Source organism: Phalacrocorax aristotelis, chromosome 7, assembly GCF_949628215.1.
Source record: "Phalacrocorax aristotelis chromosome 7, bGulAri2.1, whole genome shotgun sequence".
NCBI classification, from domain to species: Eukaryota; Metazoa; Chordata; class Aves; order Suliformes; family Phalacrocoracidae; genus Phalacrocorax; species Phalacrocorax aristotelis.
In genome coordinates, this window is record NC_134282.1 from 30659385 (window position 1) to 30673852 (window position 14468).

General features: G+C 48.0%; 1 protein-coding gene across 2 annotated transcripts in view; it reads left to right on the top strand.

Moving 5' to 3' along the window:
- Positions 1 to 14468, top strand: part of HDLBP (high density lipoprotein binding protein) — a 39602-nt gene that overhangs the window by 16552 nt on the left and 8582 nt on the right. For both annotated transcript variants that reach the window (XM_075099638.1, XM_075099639.1), the window contains exons 2-21: positions 442 to 509; positions 1044 to 1156; positions 2067 to 2221; positions 2777 to 2992; positions 4636 to 4842; positions 5306 to 5521; positions 6358 to 6564; positions 6776 to 6883; positions 7426 to 7530; positions 7975 to 8053; positions 8487 to 8626; positions 8922 to 9026; positions 9287 to 9400; positions 9728 to 9814; positions 9976 to 10107; positions 10422 to 10640; positions 11492 to 11713; positions 11944 to 12162; positions 12885 to 13023; positions 13790 to 13944. In XM_075099638.1, coding sequence (XP_074955739.1) covers positions 1081 to 1156; positions 2067 to 2221; positions 2777 to 2992; positions 4636 to 4842; positions 5306 to 5521; positions 6358 to 6564; positions 6776 to 6883; positions 7426 to 7530; positions 7975 to 8053; positions 8487 to 8626; positions 8922 to 9026; positions 9287 to 9400; positions 9728 to 9814; positions 9976 to 10107; positions 10422 to 10640; positions 11492 to 11713; positions 11944 to 12162; positions 12885 to 13023; positions 13790 to 13944 — 2901 coding nt within the window. In that variant the 5' untranslated portion in view covers positions 442 to 509; positions 1044 to 1080. The remainder of the gene's footprint in view (positions 1 to 441; positions 510 to 1043; positions 1157 to 2066; positions 2222 to 2776; positions 2993 to 4635; positions 4843 to 5305; positions 5522 to 6357; positions 6565 to 6775; positions 6884 to 7425; positions 7531 to 7974; positions 8054 to 8486; positions 8627 to 8921; positions 9027 to 9286; positions 9401 to 9727; positions 9815 to 9975; positions 10108 to 10421; positions 10641 to 11491; positions 11714 to 11943; positions 12163 to 12884; positions 13024 to 13789; positions 13945 to 14468) is intronic.

A 14468-nucleotide genomic window follows, 5' to 3' on the forward strand; every position in this document is an offset into this window, starting at 1 on the left:
TACATTCCTAACTTCTGACTGATGGCAGTGTTGTTGGCAGATTTTCAGGTTGTTAGTCTCCTCTGACTAGATGTTGATGCTCTTGCTTGTAACCCTGAAATGTCATGTCTGTCTTGCACATCTGTTACTAATTGACTGTATTTTTGCCTGATCCTGGATGACTGCTCTTGTAGCCAGTGTGATGAGAGAGTAGCTATCCCAGGCTTCCTGCTGTGAGGTTTAAGCAGGTAGTGGTGTTCCCTGTAGCTCTGGTAAAATGTGACAGGTAAAGTATGGTAAGATGTGACTCAGTATGAGAACATTTTGGATAGGGTGCAAGTCCAAAACATAGTACAGGCGGTGCTTTTTGAAAGTTACAGTACTGGGGGTGTCATGTTTTCCTGTTGTCTTGGAGCAGTTGCATAAACATTTTTCTTTCTCTTTTTTTATTTTTATATAAAGCAAAAGCTGGCAGGCTGACAAACGGGCAGCTTACAGGACGGACTCTCTGGCTACTGACCATTTAGCTGGTAAGTTCTTATTTTGGAAGAGCCAAAGATCTTGCTGCTGCTGAGCTTGTTTATCACAGTGGCTTTCTGAGTGTATCCCTAAGTAAGCAGGAGTTCAGGCACCTAAATAAGTCTTTTTCAGAAAGACTCAGCGTCCTGGGCCCTTGTTTTCTCTCCAGGGTTACACAATAGCCTTGGGCTGACAATCCAGACCTTCGGATACTCATTTAAAAATTGCACACCATTCATAAATGATAGATTAATTAGAGTACACTGTAACAACTTCTGGTGTCCCCCTTTCTAGTGACCTTAGGTTGCACATGCTCTGCCTTCTTAACGACGAGCTCTGGTTTTGGTGACCACTGTGCTGTGAGGGAGTATCCCGCCTGAGTTTCTGTCTGGTTCAGCAAGAGAACTGGGCAGCTGACTGGCACTGTAGTTTTTCAAGAGGCTGATTGGAAGAGTGCTCAGTAACACATGCTTTGTCTTCCTGGAGTGTTTTTTGTGCACCTTGAATGGTGTTGGTAATAGTGCTGCCACCTCTGTCTCTTGCAGTGGCATACCCGGATTGTGTGTGGGTGGGAAGTCGACAATGAGCTCCGTGGCAGTTTTGACCCAGGAGAGCTTCGCTGAACACCGCAGCGGCCTGGCTCAGCAGCAGGTGAAAGGTGAGAAAACACAGTTGAGTTCTTGTGATTGGCCTCTAAATACAGACTGCACAGGCAAGGTTCCTTGCTGTTACCCAAGCTTGCTCCATGCATCTGGTTCCCCACAAATGTGCAGACACTGCATTCTCCATTTCTAGACTGGTGGCCCACCAAACCCTGGCTTTCCACCAAGAGCAGCACAGTGGTGAAGCTGCACAGTGCAGGCCAGGAGGAGGCACCCCTCAGATCTCCATAGAGCTCTGGCTAGCGATGCTGCTAGCCGTGGGATGGGGCACTTGCACGCGTGGGGCATTGTGCTAAGAGAGAGCCTCATGGGATCAGTGTGCAGGGCTGTCATTTCCTTCCTTTGCTCAGCCAGGTGCTGGGGAAAGTCGGTATGACTGTATTAACTGATTCCCTCATGGGTTTCGGCACCCATCCTCCAGCTATGAGCTGGCCCACTTGGCATGGCCCAGTGTACAACTGAGTTGAACATAAGGTACAGGCTTCCCCTGGACTCTGCCCTAACTCTAGCGCTTATCTCTGCCTTCCTCCTGGGTGTATGTTTGCCTTATCCCCTTCTGACCTGCAGCCTTGCTCTATTCCTTTCACTTGTTCTCCCCTAATTAAGCCCCTCTTGACAAAGTAATGTGCTGTTTTCTGCCACCGTTCACTTGCATGTTTGCTTCCTGCATCTGTAGTGCTCAGACAAGGCTGGTTGTTCATGGCATCTACTGCAGTCTATGCTGTACTGAGGTCAGTTGTACCCCAGACTTGGCAGCTCCACAAGCATAACTGTAATAGGATTAATAGTAGCGCACAAGTCATTTGTTCTCCCTTGTTAGTGGTGCATAAATACAATTGCACCACCTGTGAATAGGGGCGTTTCTGTGGGGAGAACATCTCATTTACCCTCTTTGCTTCACCCCAGTTACAGCTTTAAATTCTGAAGAAGAGAATGATCCTCCAACCTACAAGGAAGCCTTCCCTCCGCTCCCTGAGAAAGCACCATGTTTGGAAGCTGCCCAGGAACCTGCTGGGCCCTGGAGCAAAATCCGACCAATAAAGGCTTCTGTCATCACTCAGGTTGGTGGGAGTGGGTGTCTTATCTCCCTCCTTTTCCTCCGTCCAAAAAGTAGGCGAAGTGAAGCTTCCCCTGGAGTATGAAATCCTTAGTGTGTCAGATTGACAGCCTCTTTCCCGTACTTTCCCCTGGGGCATGAGGAGGACTGCAGCTGAGAGCTAGGACTACTCTGGAGGAGAGGGATGTGTTCGAAAACTGTCCCGAAAAAGCTCTGCATCCCTGTTCCGCAAATAGCTGGAGCAGGCCTGAAGGGAGGATTGTGGAATTCAAGTAGTGAGTGCTAATCCATTAAGGTATTCTCCCCGTAGCTTAGCACTTTTGCCTGCCTGATGTACTTTAGGAAGACACCCAATGTGGGACAGACTGCCTGGTGCAGCACTCTCGCACTTTCCCTGGTTACAGCTGGTGTCCGCTGGAAAGTCTGATGGGCTGCACAAACCTGGGAACTTAGTATGCCCATAAAATCATGTGTGGCAATAAGAGAGGGAGGCACTGGCAAACAAAAGCATACTGACTGCTTGCTGTGCCCTTCTTTTATCTGTCCTGTGACTGAGCAGGTGTTTCATGTGCCACTGGAGGAGAGGAAATACAAGGACATGAATCAGTTCGGAGAAGGCGAGCAGGCCAAGATCTGCCTTGACATCATGCAGAAGACAGGAGCTCACCTGGAGCTGTCTCTCGCAAAGGACCAGGGCCTCTCGATCATGGTCTCTGGCAAGCTGGAAGCAGTCATGAAGGCTCGGAAGGAGATTGTCGCTCGGCTGCAGACTCAGGTGAGGGCATCTAACTGTTTCTTGCTTCATCTTTGCTCTTCCCCAAGACTTGCAAATGCTTTGAGACCCTTGGGCATGTGTGCTTATAAACCGAAGAGGTGCTATTAGATGACTAATTCAGCTTTGCCATATATTTTCAAAGCACACAATTGGCAATTTGGAATGCAAATTAGGCTTAAAATAGGGTTCAGAGCTAATTACAGGCCATGGTGTTGCATGAAGGGTGGAGTCTGCAATCTCTAAATGCTCAAATTGCAAACAGTGGTTTTGTGCTGAGGTGCTGGTGCTGGAGGGGCTGCAGGCCCCTCACATAAAGCTAGTAGTGTGTGAGGACGGTACGCTGTTTTCTCTGAAGTCCTTTGGAGGAGATCGTGGAGGGATGGGAGAAAGAAAAGTAGAGAAGAGGAAGTCCTGCTGAAGGCTTCAGGTCAGGGTTCTGGATTAACTCAAGCTACACTAGTGAGGAGCCACAGTCCCATTGTTCCAGTTGGTTCTCCTTTCAGTCCTCTAGGTTTTAATTTCTTGCCTTCAGATTCTTGAGTTCGTAATCATGATGGTAGTTCTTGTTAGGATATATCACAGCCAGGTGTCATAGTGTGTTTTAAAGTGTAATGTCAAAGGTCGTTAATGCAATCATTAATACCATGTCTGCTTAGTGCTATTCAGCCCATGTGTCATACCCTGCCAGAGGGAAGAGAAAGGGACAAACCCTAGGTAATGTGCATCTGGAAAAATAGTTCAGGTCATACTGCCACAAATCCACGGCCCACTGTCCTCAAATATACCTCCTGCTGCCCTGGCCCCAGGTCTGAAAATTGTGTCTGCATTCCAACTTCTCCTAGGCTTGGCTGGCTTCAGTACAGGGACACAGAATTGAAGCGTCACACCAAGTCATCTTTATTTTTTTATTTGTTGTAGCTTGAATTTTAAGTGTCTACTTACTGTTAGTAGTTATATTCACAGGGATTGAGAGCATGGTGGCCATCATAAGCTACCAGTGAGGCTCAGCAAGAAGGGAAGAAGTCAGGAATCCCTGTTACAAACCAGCCCTTTAATGGTAGATTGAGAGAAGCTCTTGGAATCCCTTTTCCAAGAGGGACCTTCTAGAAGCAGTCCCAGGAGCAGTGTGTGCTACATTGAACACACCTTAGCACTTAGTATTGGTAAGCATCTCCTAGGGGTCTGCCTGCTGGAATAGGTTTCTGGTGTGGAATTTCCATTTCCTAGGAGTCAGACTGTGTGTCTTGTTCTTTGTAGCCTTGGCAGCAGAAATCAGGATTCAGATAAACTCCACCCGTGAGCCATCGTCTCTGCTGCTGTAGGGTACTGCTCCAGTGTCTTACACTGGAGGATAGGCACCTCCTTGTCTATGCCTAAAGGCCTTTGCTAATTCAGGATTCTACTCCTGTGCAAACAGAAGGGTTTTGAGGGAAAGGTGGGTTTTATACTCCTGGTATACAGGCACTGTAGATCAAGTGTTCTGGTACAGTATCAGTCCTCAGACAGAATGTGCTGGGAAGGCACTGTGTTTGCTCCTCAGTGGTACTGCTAAGCAGCATCTAGCTTGCTTTCCCTGGCTCTGTTCCTGTGGATCTGCCAGTACAGGCAAGGGTTCTCACAGATGCTTGGTTCCTGTGTTGCAGGCTTCAGCGACAGTTGCCATCCCCAAAGAGCACCACCGTTTTGTGATCGGAAAGAATGGTGAGAAGCTGCAGGACCTGGAGCTCAAAACTGCAACAAAAATCCAGATCCCCCGCCCAGATGACCCCAGCAACCAGATCAAGATCACCGGCACTAAAGAAGGGATTGAGAAGGCCCGACACGAGATCCTGCTTATCTCTGCTGAGCAGGTACTTCAGTACTGTGATCTTTCTCATGGCATTAGCCGGACAGCTATTTTGCTCCTCCGTGGTATATTAGATGTTTGTCGCCACCATAGCCACAGTCAGTGGCTAATATGTTAGTCTGAATGGAGGCATACACTGTGCCACTGGTGTATGAGCACCGCTGCCAAGTTCTGCAACTTCTGGTACTCCATTTTGTCTGTCTCAGTCAAAGAAGTGTGTTTTGCATTTGAAGTGAACCATATCAGGTGCCAGCTGAGATAAGGCAGGAGATTACAGAGGTGATTATCCTAACTCAGCAACAGCAGTATTTGTAGATTGAAAGGGATGGAGATGTAGAAGCCTGAAAACTGAAAAGGGTGCTTGGGCCAGAGTGTCGAGCAAGACAGCACTGGGAACTTAGTTGTTTCTGGCAGAGGCTATAATATGGAGGGCAGTTCCCACCAAGGTCTGTTCTGGGCTCTTCCAGGATAAGCGTGCCGTGGAGCGGCTGGATGTGGAGAAAGTGTACCACCCCTTCATTGCTGGCCCTTACAACAAGCTGGTGAGTGAGCTCATGCAGGACACAGGGACACGCATCAACATTCCTCCTCCCAGCGTCAACAAGACAGAGATAGTCTTCACAGGAGAAAAGGAGCAGCTAGCGCAGGCTGTGGCTCGTGTTAAGAAGATCTATGAGGAGAAGGTATGGATGGTCCATAGAGCTTCCCATTTTCCCTCACCTGCTCATAGTCCCTTCTCCCTTCTTGTTCTACTTTTGTGCATCCCTCTGTTGCATCCTCCTTGTGTCAGCTCTGGCTCAGCAGCCCTTGCAGTATATGGCCCTCACTCGTATTTCCTCATTCAGTAGAGTGGGACTTGGGTAATACTACCAAGGAGGTGACAAATTTCCCACTTTACTGTGTCATGGGAATTAGCAAACCAGAAAGAGCTCCCCTGGCTCTTGTTCACACAGGTGCTACTAAGGAAGGGAGTGTGAAGTCTACAGTGGTGGCCAGCTAACAGTATCAAAGTTGCTATATAGGTAGAAGTTGCTGAAGAGTGAATTTCACTCCAGTTCATTTTCCACAGCCATCGTTGCTGTGAATATCCTTGTTTTGCGTTATTGGGCTGTTTTTCTTCATGGTTAGGTCTGATTTGTACCAGTCTGGATTTCAACAGAGATAACCAGCTTATAGCCTAGTAGCCTACATGGTGTTCCATTACAGTACTGCCCAGGGGACAGCTGAGTGTTGAGCCCTGTTGTGCAAGACTCTGTGCGTGTATGTGGTCTCTTCCCTGTAGTGTCACAGGGAGCTTGATGCAGAATACTAGTCTGGTACTTCACCTGTGAATTTCTGAGGACAAGGCTTTCTGTAGGCAGGGGCCCAAAGGGTGCTAGGGCACTGCAGAACCATTGTCCTCACCTTTCCTTTGCTCTTTCCTGAGTGCATAGTTTCACTGCATCTTGTGCCTCTTCCTTTCACTCTTGTCCTTCCCTGCCTCTTTGTGATTGATGCGCCAGTGCCTCTGCCCCTACAGAAAAAGAAGACTACTACCATTGCAGTGGAGGTGAAGAAGTCCCAGCACAAGTATGTCATCGGCCCCAAGGGGAATTCCCTGCAGGAGATCTTGGAGAAAACTGGAGTCTCTGTCGAGATCCCACCCACTGACAGTAGCTCAGAGACGGTGATACTGCGAGGCGAGCCTGAAAAGCTTGGGCAAGCGTTGACTGAAGTCTATGCAAAGGTACTGACGAGATGGGCTAGGCCTTCTTTGAAAGTCCCATAAAGATACATCTGTGAGTACTGGCAGGTGTAGGGGGCTGGTCTCCGTTGGGCTCTTAGAGATGTAGCTTAGAAGTCAATACTGAGGGTGCAACCTGGGAATTGGAACTGAATTTTTGTGAAGAGCTCTTCCAGACTGCCCAACAAACAGCTTCTCTGGTTTTCTGTCTCAGGCCAACAGTTTTACCGTCTCTTCGGTCTCTGCCCCCTCTTGGCTTCATCGTTTCATTATTGGAAAGAAAGGACAAAACCTGGCCAAAATAACTCAGCAGATGCCAAAGGTATGGATGAGCTGGTTAGCTTAGCACCCTCTGATGTAGAATATTGTTTAGCCCAGATCATTCTCTGTAGAAGAGAGGAATGTATTCTAGCATGGGCAAAACCAGAGAGAAGATGACACAGATCTTAATATCAAGGGGAGCCTCTCTCTTACTGCTGCACACACTACTCATCCTATGTAATTCTCATGGGTTGAGCCATTCAAAGGAAGCTTTATGTGGTACTATTTTGGGAAGTGATGTAGTAGGATACCTGCAAATGCTGACTTTGACAAGGCTTTTCCCTGGTGAGTTAGACAATATCTAGAGAAGGGCTAGGCAAGTAACTTCTCCAAAGCCCTGCAGGCTCCAGGACAGCACCAAAGCCTTGGGCTCTAGAGACTGCAGTATGGTCTGAATTGTAAGTTACCTGCTTCTGAAACCATGGGAATGATGTGTGTACTTTGGGGGAAGGAAACTGTCTCTTAGTGGTGTTGGCTTGACTGACAGCATTGACCTAGCATGTATCTTGGAAAATTCTTACTGGATTCATTGCATGTCTCAAGGTTCACATCGAATTCACTGAAGGAGAGGATAAAATCACTTTGGAAGGACCTACAGAAGATGTGAATGTGGCTCAGGAACAGATTGAAGTCATGGTCAAGGATCTGGTAAGTTGGTGTTGCTAGTTCCAGTACATAAGAAGGAAGTGGGGGACGAAGGGGCAACAGAGCAGGGATGATGAGGTGTATATCACATCCATATGATGTCCTGACATGCTTAGCAGAACTTGCAGAAGGCAGTTGTGTGGCAGATGGATTAAACCCTTGGTTACAAAGTTTGCCCATTGCATTCTTAAAAAATGAGCAGCAGGTCTTAAATCTTTTGAGGCAGAGAAGGGAGGATTCTCTTTCAGTTTTCCCTTTAAATGTTTCACAAGCATGTTGCTCTCAGCTCAAACCGGAGGAGTCCTTCTGCTCTGCTTAATAGCAGGAGGAGTGCTTGTAGCTGTCTGCTGTAGGGTCACTTCCGATACTGGCAGTAGGCAGTTACTTAGGGCACAAGACAGAAGAAGTGGTGGCCTACCCTACCTAGCCCCGTACAATTCTTTATAGATCAACCGGATGGATTATGCAGAAATCAACGTTGACCACAAATTCCACCGACACCTTATTGGCAAGAATGGAGCTAACAGTAAGTGGAGTGCCTTTCTAATCCTTCCTATGCTCAGACTCTACATGTTTAGTAGCTCATATCAGGAAGTCTGTAGCTCATCCAGTGTGCTGTCTCCATCACATTTCCTCTGCTTTTCTGAAGTGGTGTTGGCACAAGGAGATAAATGGCAGTGGTGCTGTTTGGGGAAGAAGCAGGTGCCTCACTCTGGCAAGCAAACAGCTGGCTCTGTAGATGCCGCAGTATCTACTTGTACAGGTTCTTGTGTGGCATAGTTCTGCTCTTGCTGAACTCCAGGGTGAATAGCCACTTTCCCCTGTTTCAACCCCACCCCACTGGCCCCTTCTCAGAGGCTGGTTTAGTTCTTAAACAGCCTCTAAGCAGTGATAATCAAGGTGCTCTGTTCCCGAGTCTTGGCCTAGCAGACTGTGTCACCACAGTCCTTGCCTTGAAGTTAACAGGATTAAGGACCTCTACAAGGTGTCTGTGCGCATTCCTCCGGACAACGAGAAGAGCAACCTGATCAGAATTGAGGGAGACCCACAGGGGGTCCAACAGGCCAAGAAAGAGCTGCTGGAACTCGCTTCCCGTATGGTGAGTAGCATGTGATGCTGGAGAGGCTGCAGGGTTTGGGCTCTTAGTTCCTTCGTAACCTTCTGGTGCAAGTGTGTGCCCCTTGCCTGCCGAGCATTTGACAGGTTGCGAGTTCCTCTTCACAGATGTGTTCCTCTATTCCCTTGGATATCCCTTCTCTGTCAAGCTAGAGTGAGTTTTGTCTAGAGGAGAAAAGAGAGACGATGCTGGCAAGTAAACTGCCAGGCAGCAAGCTGGTAAATGAAAGTATGTGGCTCTCCTGCTCAACACTTAATGTAAACTCTGTTCTCATCAGGAAAATGAACGCACTAAGGACCTAATAATTGAGCAGAAATTCCACCGGACCATCATTGGGCAGAAGGGCGAGCGCATCCGGGAAATCCGGGAGAAATTCCCAGAGGTAAGGCTTTCTAGGAGATGAGGAACTCAGAGGGGATATTTTCTACTTGAGTACTAGACACATCAGTGTTGAAGTCATAAATTTAGTGGCTCTATATCTAAATGTATGAGGAGGTAGTTCTTTTGGCCAGAGGCTGCTAACATGGTTACCCTCTCCTGAATGGGAAAGGGGATGAGTAGGATCCCCCCAACCTTTGCCTGTGTCTGACACAGCAGTTCTTGCATTTCCTTGAGTTGTCTATAAATGACTACCTCCTGCAGGTTATCATCAACTTTCCAGACCCTGCGCACAAGAGTGACATTGTCCAACTTAGAGGTCCCAAAAATGAGGTGGAGAAGTGCACCAAGTACATGCAAAAGATGGTGGCAGACCTGGTAAGGGGGACTTCGGTCTGCTCTTCTCTCCTGCGTGCCTGGATAACCCTGGAATAAAGCAGAGCTGTACTGTCTTGGCTAGGGCTGAAACACCTCAAGATGAGGGAGGTGTGGGCACTGTTCTGGCTGGATGGGGCAGGGGGGGCAACACCTATTATTTAAGGGCTATGGGGAAGGTACTTGCCTTCGGTTATTCTTGCAAGTCCCTCGCAGAGAAGTTCCTTGGGTCTAAGCCTATTGTCAAAAGCTTGTTTACCAAGTTCCTGGGACAGGGCCTCACTTGCCATGACAGTGTAATCTTCAGTTCTCCCTTCCTTTCCCCCTTAGGTTGAAAACAGTTTTTCTATTTCTGTCCCCATCTTCAAACAATTCCACAAGAACATCATAGGGAAAGGAGGTGCCAACATCAAGAAGGTGAGTTATCTTCCCTACCTCCAGTGCTCATATGGTCACTGCCTGCAGCTAAATCCCACTTGCTGCTCTCTTCTGCTCATTGGTGATGTCAGATATAACCTCCAAGAGCTATTTTTCTGACATGAGACACCTCTAAGATGATTTTTTTCCCTTTGTGGCAGATCCGTGAAGAAAGCAACACCAAAATTGATCTCCCGGCAGAGAACAGCAACTCGGAGACAATTGTTATCACAGGCAAGAGAGCAAACTGTGAGGCTGCTCGCCACAGAATTCTTGCCATCCAGAAGGAGCTGGTAAGTGAAACGACTGGCCTGTTGCAGATGAGGGACTTGAAAATATTGCTAGAAGACACAAATATAGAAGAAATGCTTGTGGTGGGGGAGGGCAGGGAGGAGACAAATATGAGTGTCAGTCTGTTCTTGACTTTTAAGCCTAAGTTCGTGGCTGCTCATGTATCAGGAGTAGCCAGTCTCAAAACCCTCTGGTAGGGCATTTCTTACACACAGCTCTATAAAGCTCCTAGCAATGTGGGAGTTAGAAGGTAAGCAGAGTGGACACAAACACATTTCTGCAGCTTGACTAACAGCCTGGTACTGTCCTCTCTTAGGCCAACATCACAGAGGTGGAGGTCTCTATTCCTTCAAAACTGCACAATTCCCTCATTGGTGCCAAAGGCCGCTTCATCCGCTCCATCATGGAGGAGTGTGGTGGAGTCCACATCCACTTCCCCACCGAGGGCTCTGGCAGTGACACTGTGACCATCAGGGGCCCAGCCCAGGATGTGGAGAAAGCCAAGAAACAGCTGCTGCACCTGGCAGAGGAGAAGGTGAGCTTTGTCTCATAGGGGAAGGAGCAGATTGCTCTGGCCAGCTGTTTTTTTTCAGGGGTTGAAGTGATCCCCTCTGCCTGCTGGGAAGCCTCTGGCATCAGACAGCCTAGTCCTCTTTTGAGGGATTTGAGTACAATTTGGATGACTAAAAGAAAACTGTCCTTCCATCCTTGAGGCAAGGATTTCTTCCCCCATGGGTAGAAGAACGGGCTGTAATTCTTCTCTGCTCAGGCTGGGGACATACTCAAAGGGTTAAGGCGCCCTAATCCTGTGGCTTGAATGCTGTTGGGTATCCGCACTTCTCTGAAACAGCTTACTCTGCATATCTCCTTTCCTTTTTTCTCAATTTCTGAATTCCAGCTCCAGTTCTTCCATTTAATCACATATATCCAGGTCTGAGGACCTCAGATTACAAGACCTTGCTCTGAGTTGTGACTGAGTGACTGGTCATTTTAATAGCAAGAAAAAATCCTTTCTAATATCAGAATGTGAACATGTTCTCCTGATGGGGTTGGTTACCTCTGCTGCCTGGCTTGCAGCAGTCAGTTAGCAAATGGTTATGCTGCCTTGTGTAAGTGTCAGACCCTTCTCTTGGAGAAGTCTTTTCCGCTCATATTCTCACCAGTCATGCTGAGTGTAGTTAGCTTTTCAGCCCTGAGAACATCTTTTGGGTAGCGTTTGTAATTTAAGACATCATATACCTTTTTGTCTTTGGCAGCATGCTGCATCACCTTGATCTTGCAACACTGTGTATGTGGGTGCAGATAACATACCTACACGCTCGCTCTTGATGCTGATGTGTATTTTATATATATTGACATGTTCTGTGGGTATCTGACTCCTTTTAGCAAACAAAGAGTTACACTGTGGACCTCCGGGCAAAGCCAGAGTACCACAAATTCCTTATTGGTAAGGGTGGTGGCAACATCCGTAAGGTGCGTGACAACACTGGGGCCCGCATTATCTTCCCAACCTCTGAGGACAAAGACCAGGAGCTGATTACTATCATGGGAACTGAGGAGGCTGTCAAAGAGGCGCAGAAGGAGTTGGAGGCCCTCATCAAGAACCTGGTATGAACTGCTTTTTCTTCTTTCTTGCCTATCGCTGTAGCAAGATGTAACAAGTCAGTGTGGAGGACCTTCTTTTCCTAAAACCATCTGCTGCCCTTCATGGGAGCTTGGGAAGATCGTCCTTGCTGTCACTTGTTAGGGTGAGGTTGTAAACTGATTGCTGTTGAGTGCAGCAAAGTTGTGCTTATCATCTGGACAGGCAGGGTTGACTGGCTGTTATCTGTTGGCAGGATAACGTGGTTGAAGACTCCATGGTGGTTGACCCCAAGCACCACCGCCACTTTGTCATCCGGAGAGGGCAAGTTCTGCGTGAGATCGCAGACGAGTATGGTGGTGTGATGGTCAGCTTCCCACGCTCTGGCACCCAGAGCGACAAAGTCACCCTCAAGGGAGCCAAAGACTGCGTGGAGGCAGCCAAGAAACGCATCCAGGAGATCATCGAGGACCTGGTATGTTGCAGGAAAGCTGTTTATTTTCTATACCTTGTTGCTTCAGCAGTGCCATCCTTGAACCTGCTGTACAGCCAAGCTTTATGTGAACAAGTCCCACAGTAGTTCTGGGATTTGAAGCTTTGCTGTCAGCATACAAGGTCTGCAGACTTTAGATCCCAGCCTGGGGAATGGCAGCTGGCTCCAAAATGGCAATGCTGTATTGAAGGAGTTGCCTCCTCTGACCATCTTCTTGGTTTTTAGGAGTGGAAATAGGAGACACCCTTCCTTAGTCTACTTCTAGACATTAAAAGATTGGAGCCTTCTTGTGCCTCACCATGCCTGGGCTTGGCCAGAGTTTGCTCCGTGGGGTTTCCTGTGCTCTTAGTATTCTCTTCTGGAAGCGGCCAACTGTCAGACCTGTTCTCTTTCTTTCCTTCCTTCTTTTTTTCCTTTCTTCTAATGCTTCCTCCTCTTCAAGATAATAGAGAGCTTGAGCTCTAGTCTCAGAAGCCTTTAACATCCGTGGGTTGGAGGCAGCCTTCATTAAGGAATCATCTGCTAACTTCTCTGATAGAGGAAAGATTCTAGGAAACTTTCAGTTCTTCCCCTGTCAGCAGCTGTTACCTTTTCTAACTCCTCGCTGTGTTCATTATGGATTTCACCATGCCATGCACAAAAGCATCCTGTTTTCTAGTGTGAAAGAGGCTGTATCGCAATAGAGCAACTCTACTTTCTCACAGGAAGCTCAAGTGACAATCGAATGCACCATCCCACAAAAGTTCCACCGCTCCATTATGGGCCCCAAAGGATCCCGGATCCAGCAGATCACCCGGGACTATGGTGTCCAGATCAAATTCCCTGACAGGGAGGAGAACCCAGGTATACCCATGGATGCACATTCACATGGTAGTTGGGGTGACCAAATAAGTGTAGTGTAGTATAGCCTACCGACCATATCAGTGGAGATGTTCTGCTTAAAATCAATGGAGAGCTGACCTCAGGTGTTCCCTGCAGTGTCCTTGAATCTGGACTTAGCATCAACCTTGCTCTCTTGGGAAGAGGGGATAGTTTCAGGAGATAAAACTGCAGACCTGGGTGTCCTGAATGTGTTCTCACCGCAGAGCGCAGGGAGTATGAAGACCTACCCCAGCAAAAAGGGCTCTACAGGCTTGCAAGGTCTCTCTGATCTCTCATTCTGTTATTGCTGGGTGTACTAATTCAGCACAGCTGCAGCCTGTTGGATACTCTGGCCTAGCACCAGCCATCCTGCTGCAACAACCAGTGCTGTGCTTGTGAACTTCCCTGTTGGGGAAGAAACTGCCAGCCTTACCTGTTGCCTCTGCTGACATCAGAGTGCAGCCTCTGCTTCCATAGTGCAGCTGCAGGCCCTTTCCGTGCAGGCAAAGGCAATAACAGTGCTGTGCAGAGAGGTGTGGAGGAGACTGTCTCAGTGGATGTTCTCGTTCTGCTCATTCAAGGCTAAGCCATGGCAAGCTGCCTGTGCTAGGAGTAACCTGCTCCATAGCAGTCTATAGTGACTGACCTCTTGTGGCAAAGCCCAGGCTGAGCCTGAGGATCTGGAGGGGGAGATATTGAGCAAGGAAGGGCCTCTGTGCATTTACTACAAGACTTTCTATGTTTCCAGCCCCTGTTGCAGAGCCAGCTGTGCAGGAGAACGGTGAGGAGGGTGGAGAAGGCAAGGATGGCAAGGATGCAGATCCCAGCTCTCCAAAGAAGTGCGATATCATCATCATCTCTGGCCGCAGGGAGAAGTGTGAGGCAGCAAAGGAGGCGCTGCAGGTACATGTCTTTCTAAGCCCCTTAGCCCTGTAATGTAGTGATGCCCTGATGCAAGAAGCTCACTGCAAGCTTTAGTGGTGGTAATAAAAACTACTCAGTCAAGGTCATAATCCAGCTGGTTTCTGGTGCCAACTGTGCACACGGTCTGTACCACTCAAGGGAAGTCCTCTGACTGCTCTATGATTTAGCCTGGCTACTTGAATCAAATTGTGGTGCCTGACCTCGCAATTGCTAGAGCTTGTAGGCAGCCCTGAGTTACTTGCCCTAAAAGCAAGACATGCTTGTTTTATGGAGCATGGCTGGAAAGGGAAAGAGTCTGATTCAGGCTGAATCATTCTAGCTTTAGCAGTCCTTGCCATGCTCCTTTAGTAATGTTGTCCAAGTCTCTGCTAGATGGAAGCCAAGGGTATTAAAACAGCCTGTCCCCAGAGGCAGGTTTTAGCATTGCTTGTTTGGAAAAAATGCCTTAACAACCAGCAGGTCATCTTAGTATTCACAGCTGTTCTCTCTTCCTGTAGAGTTTG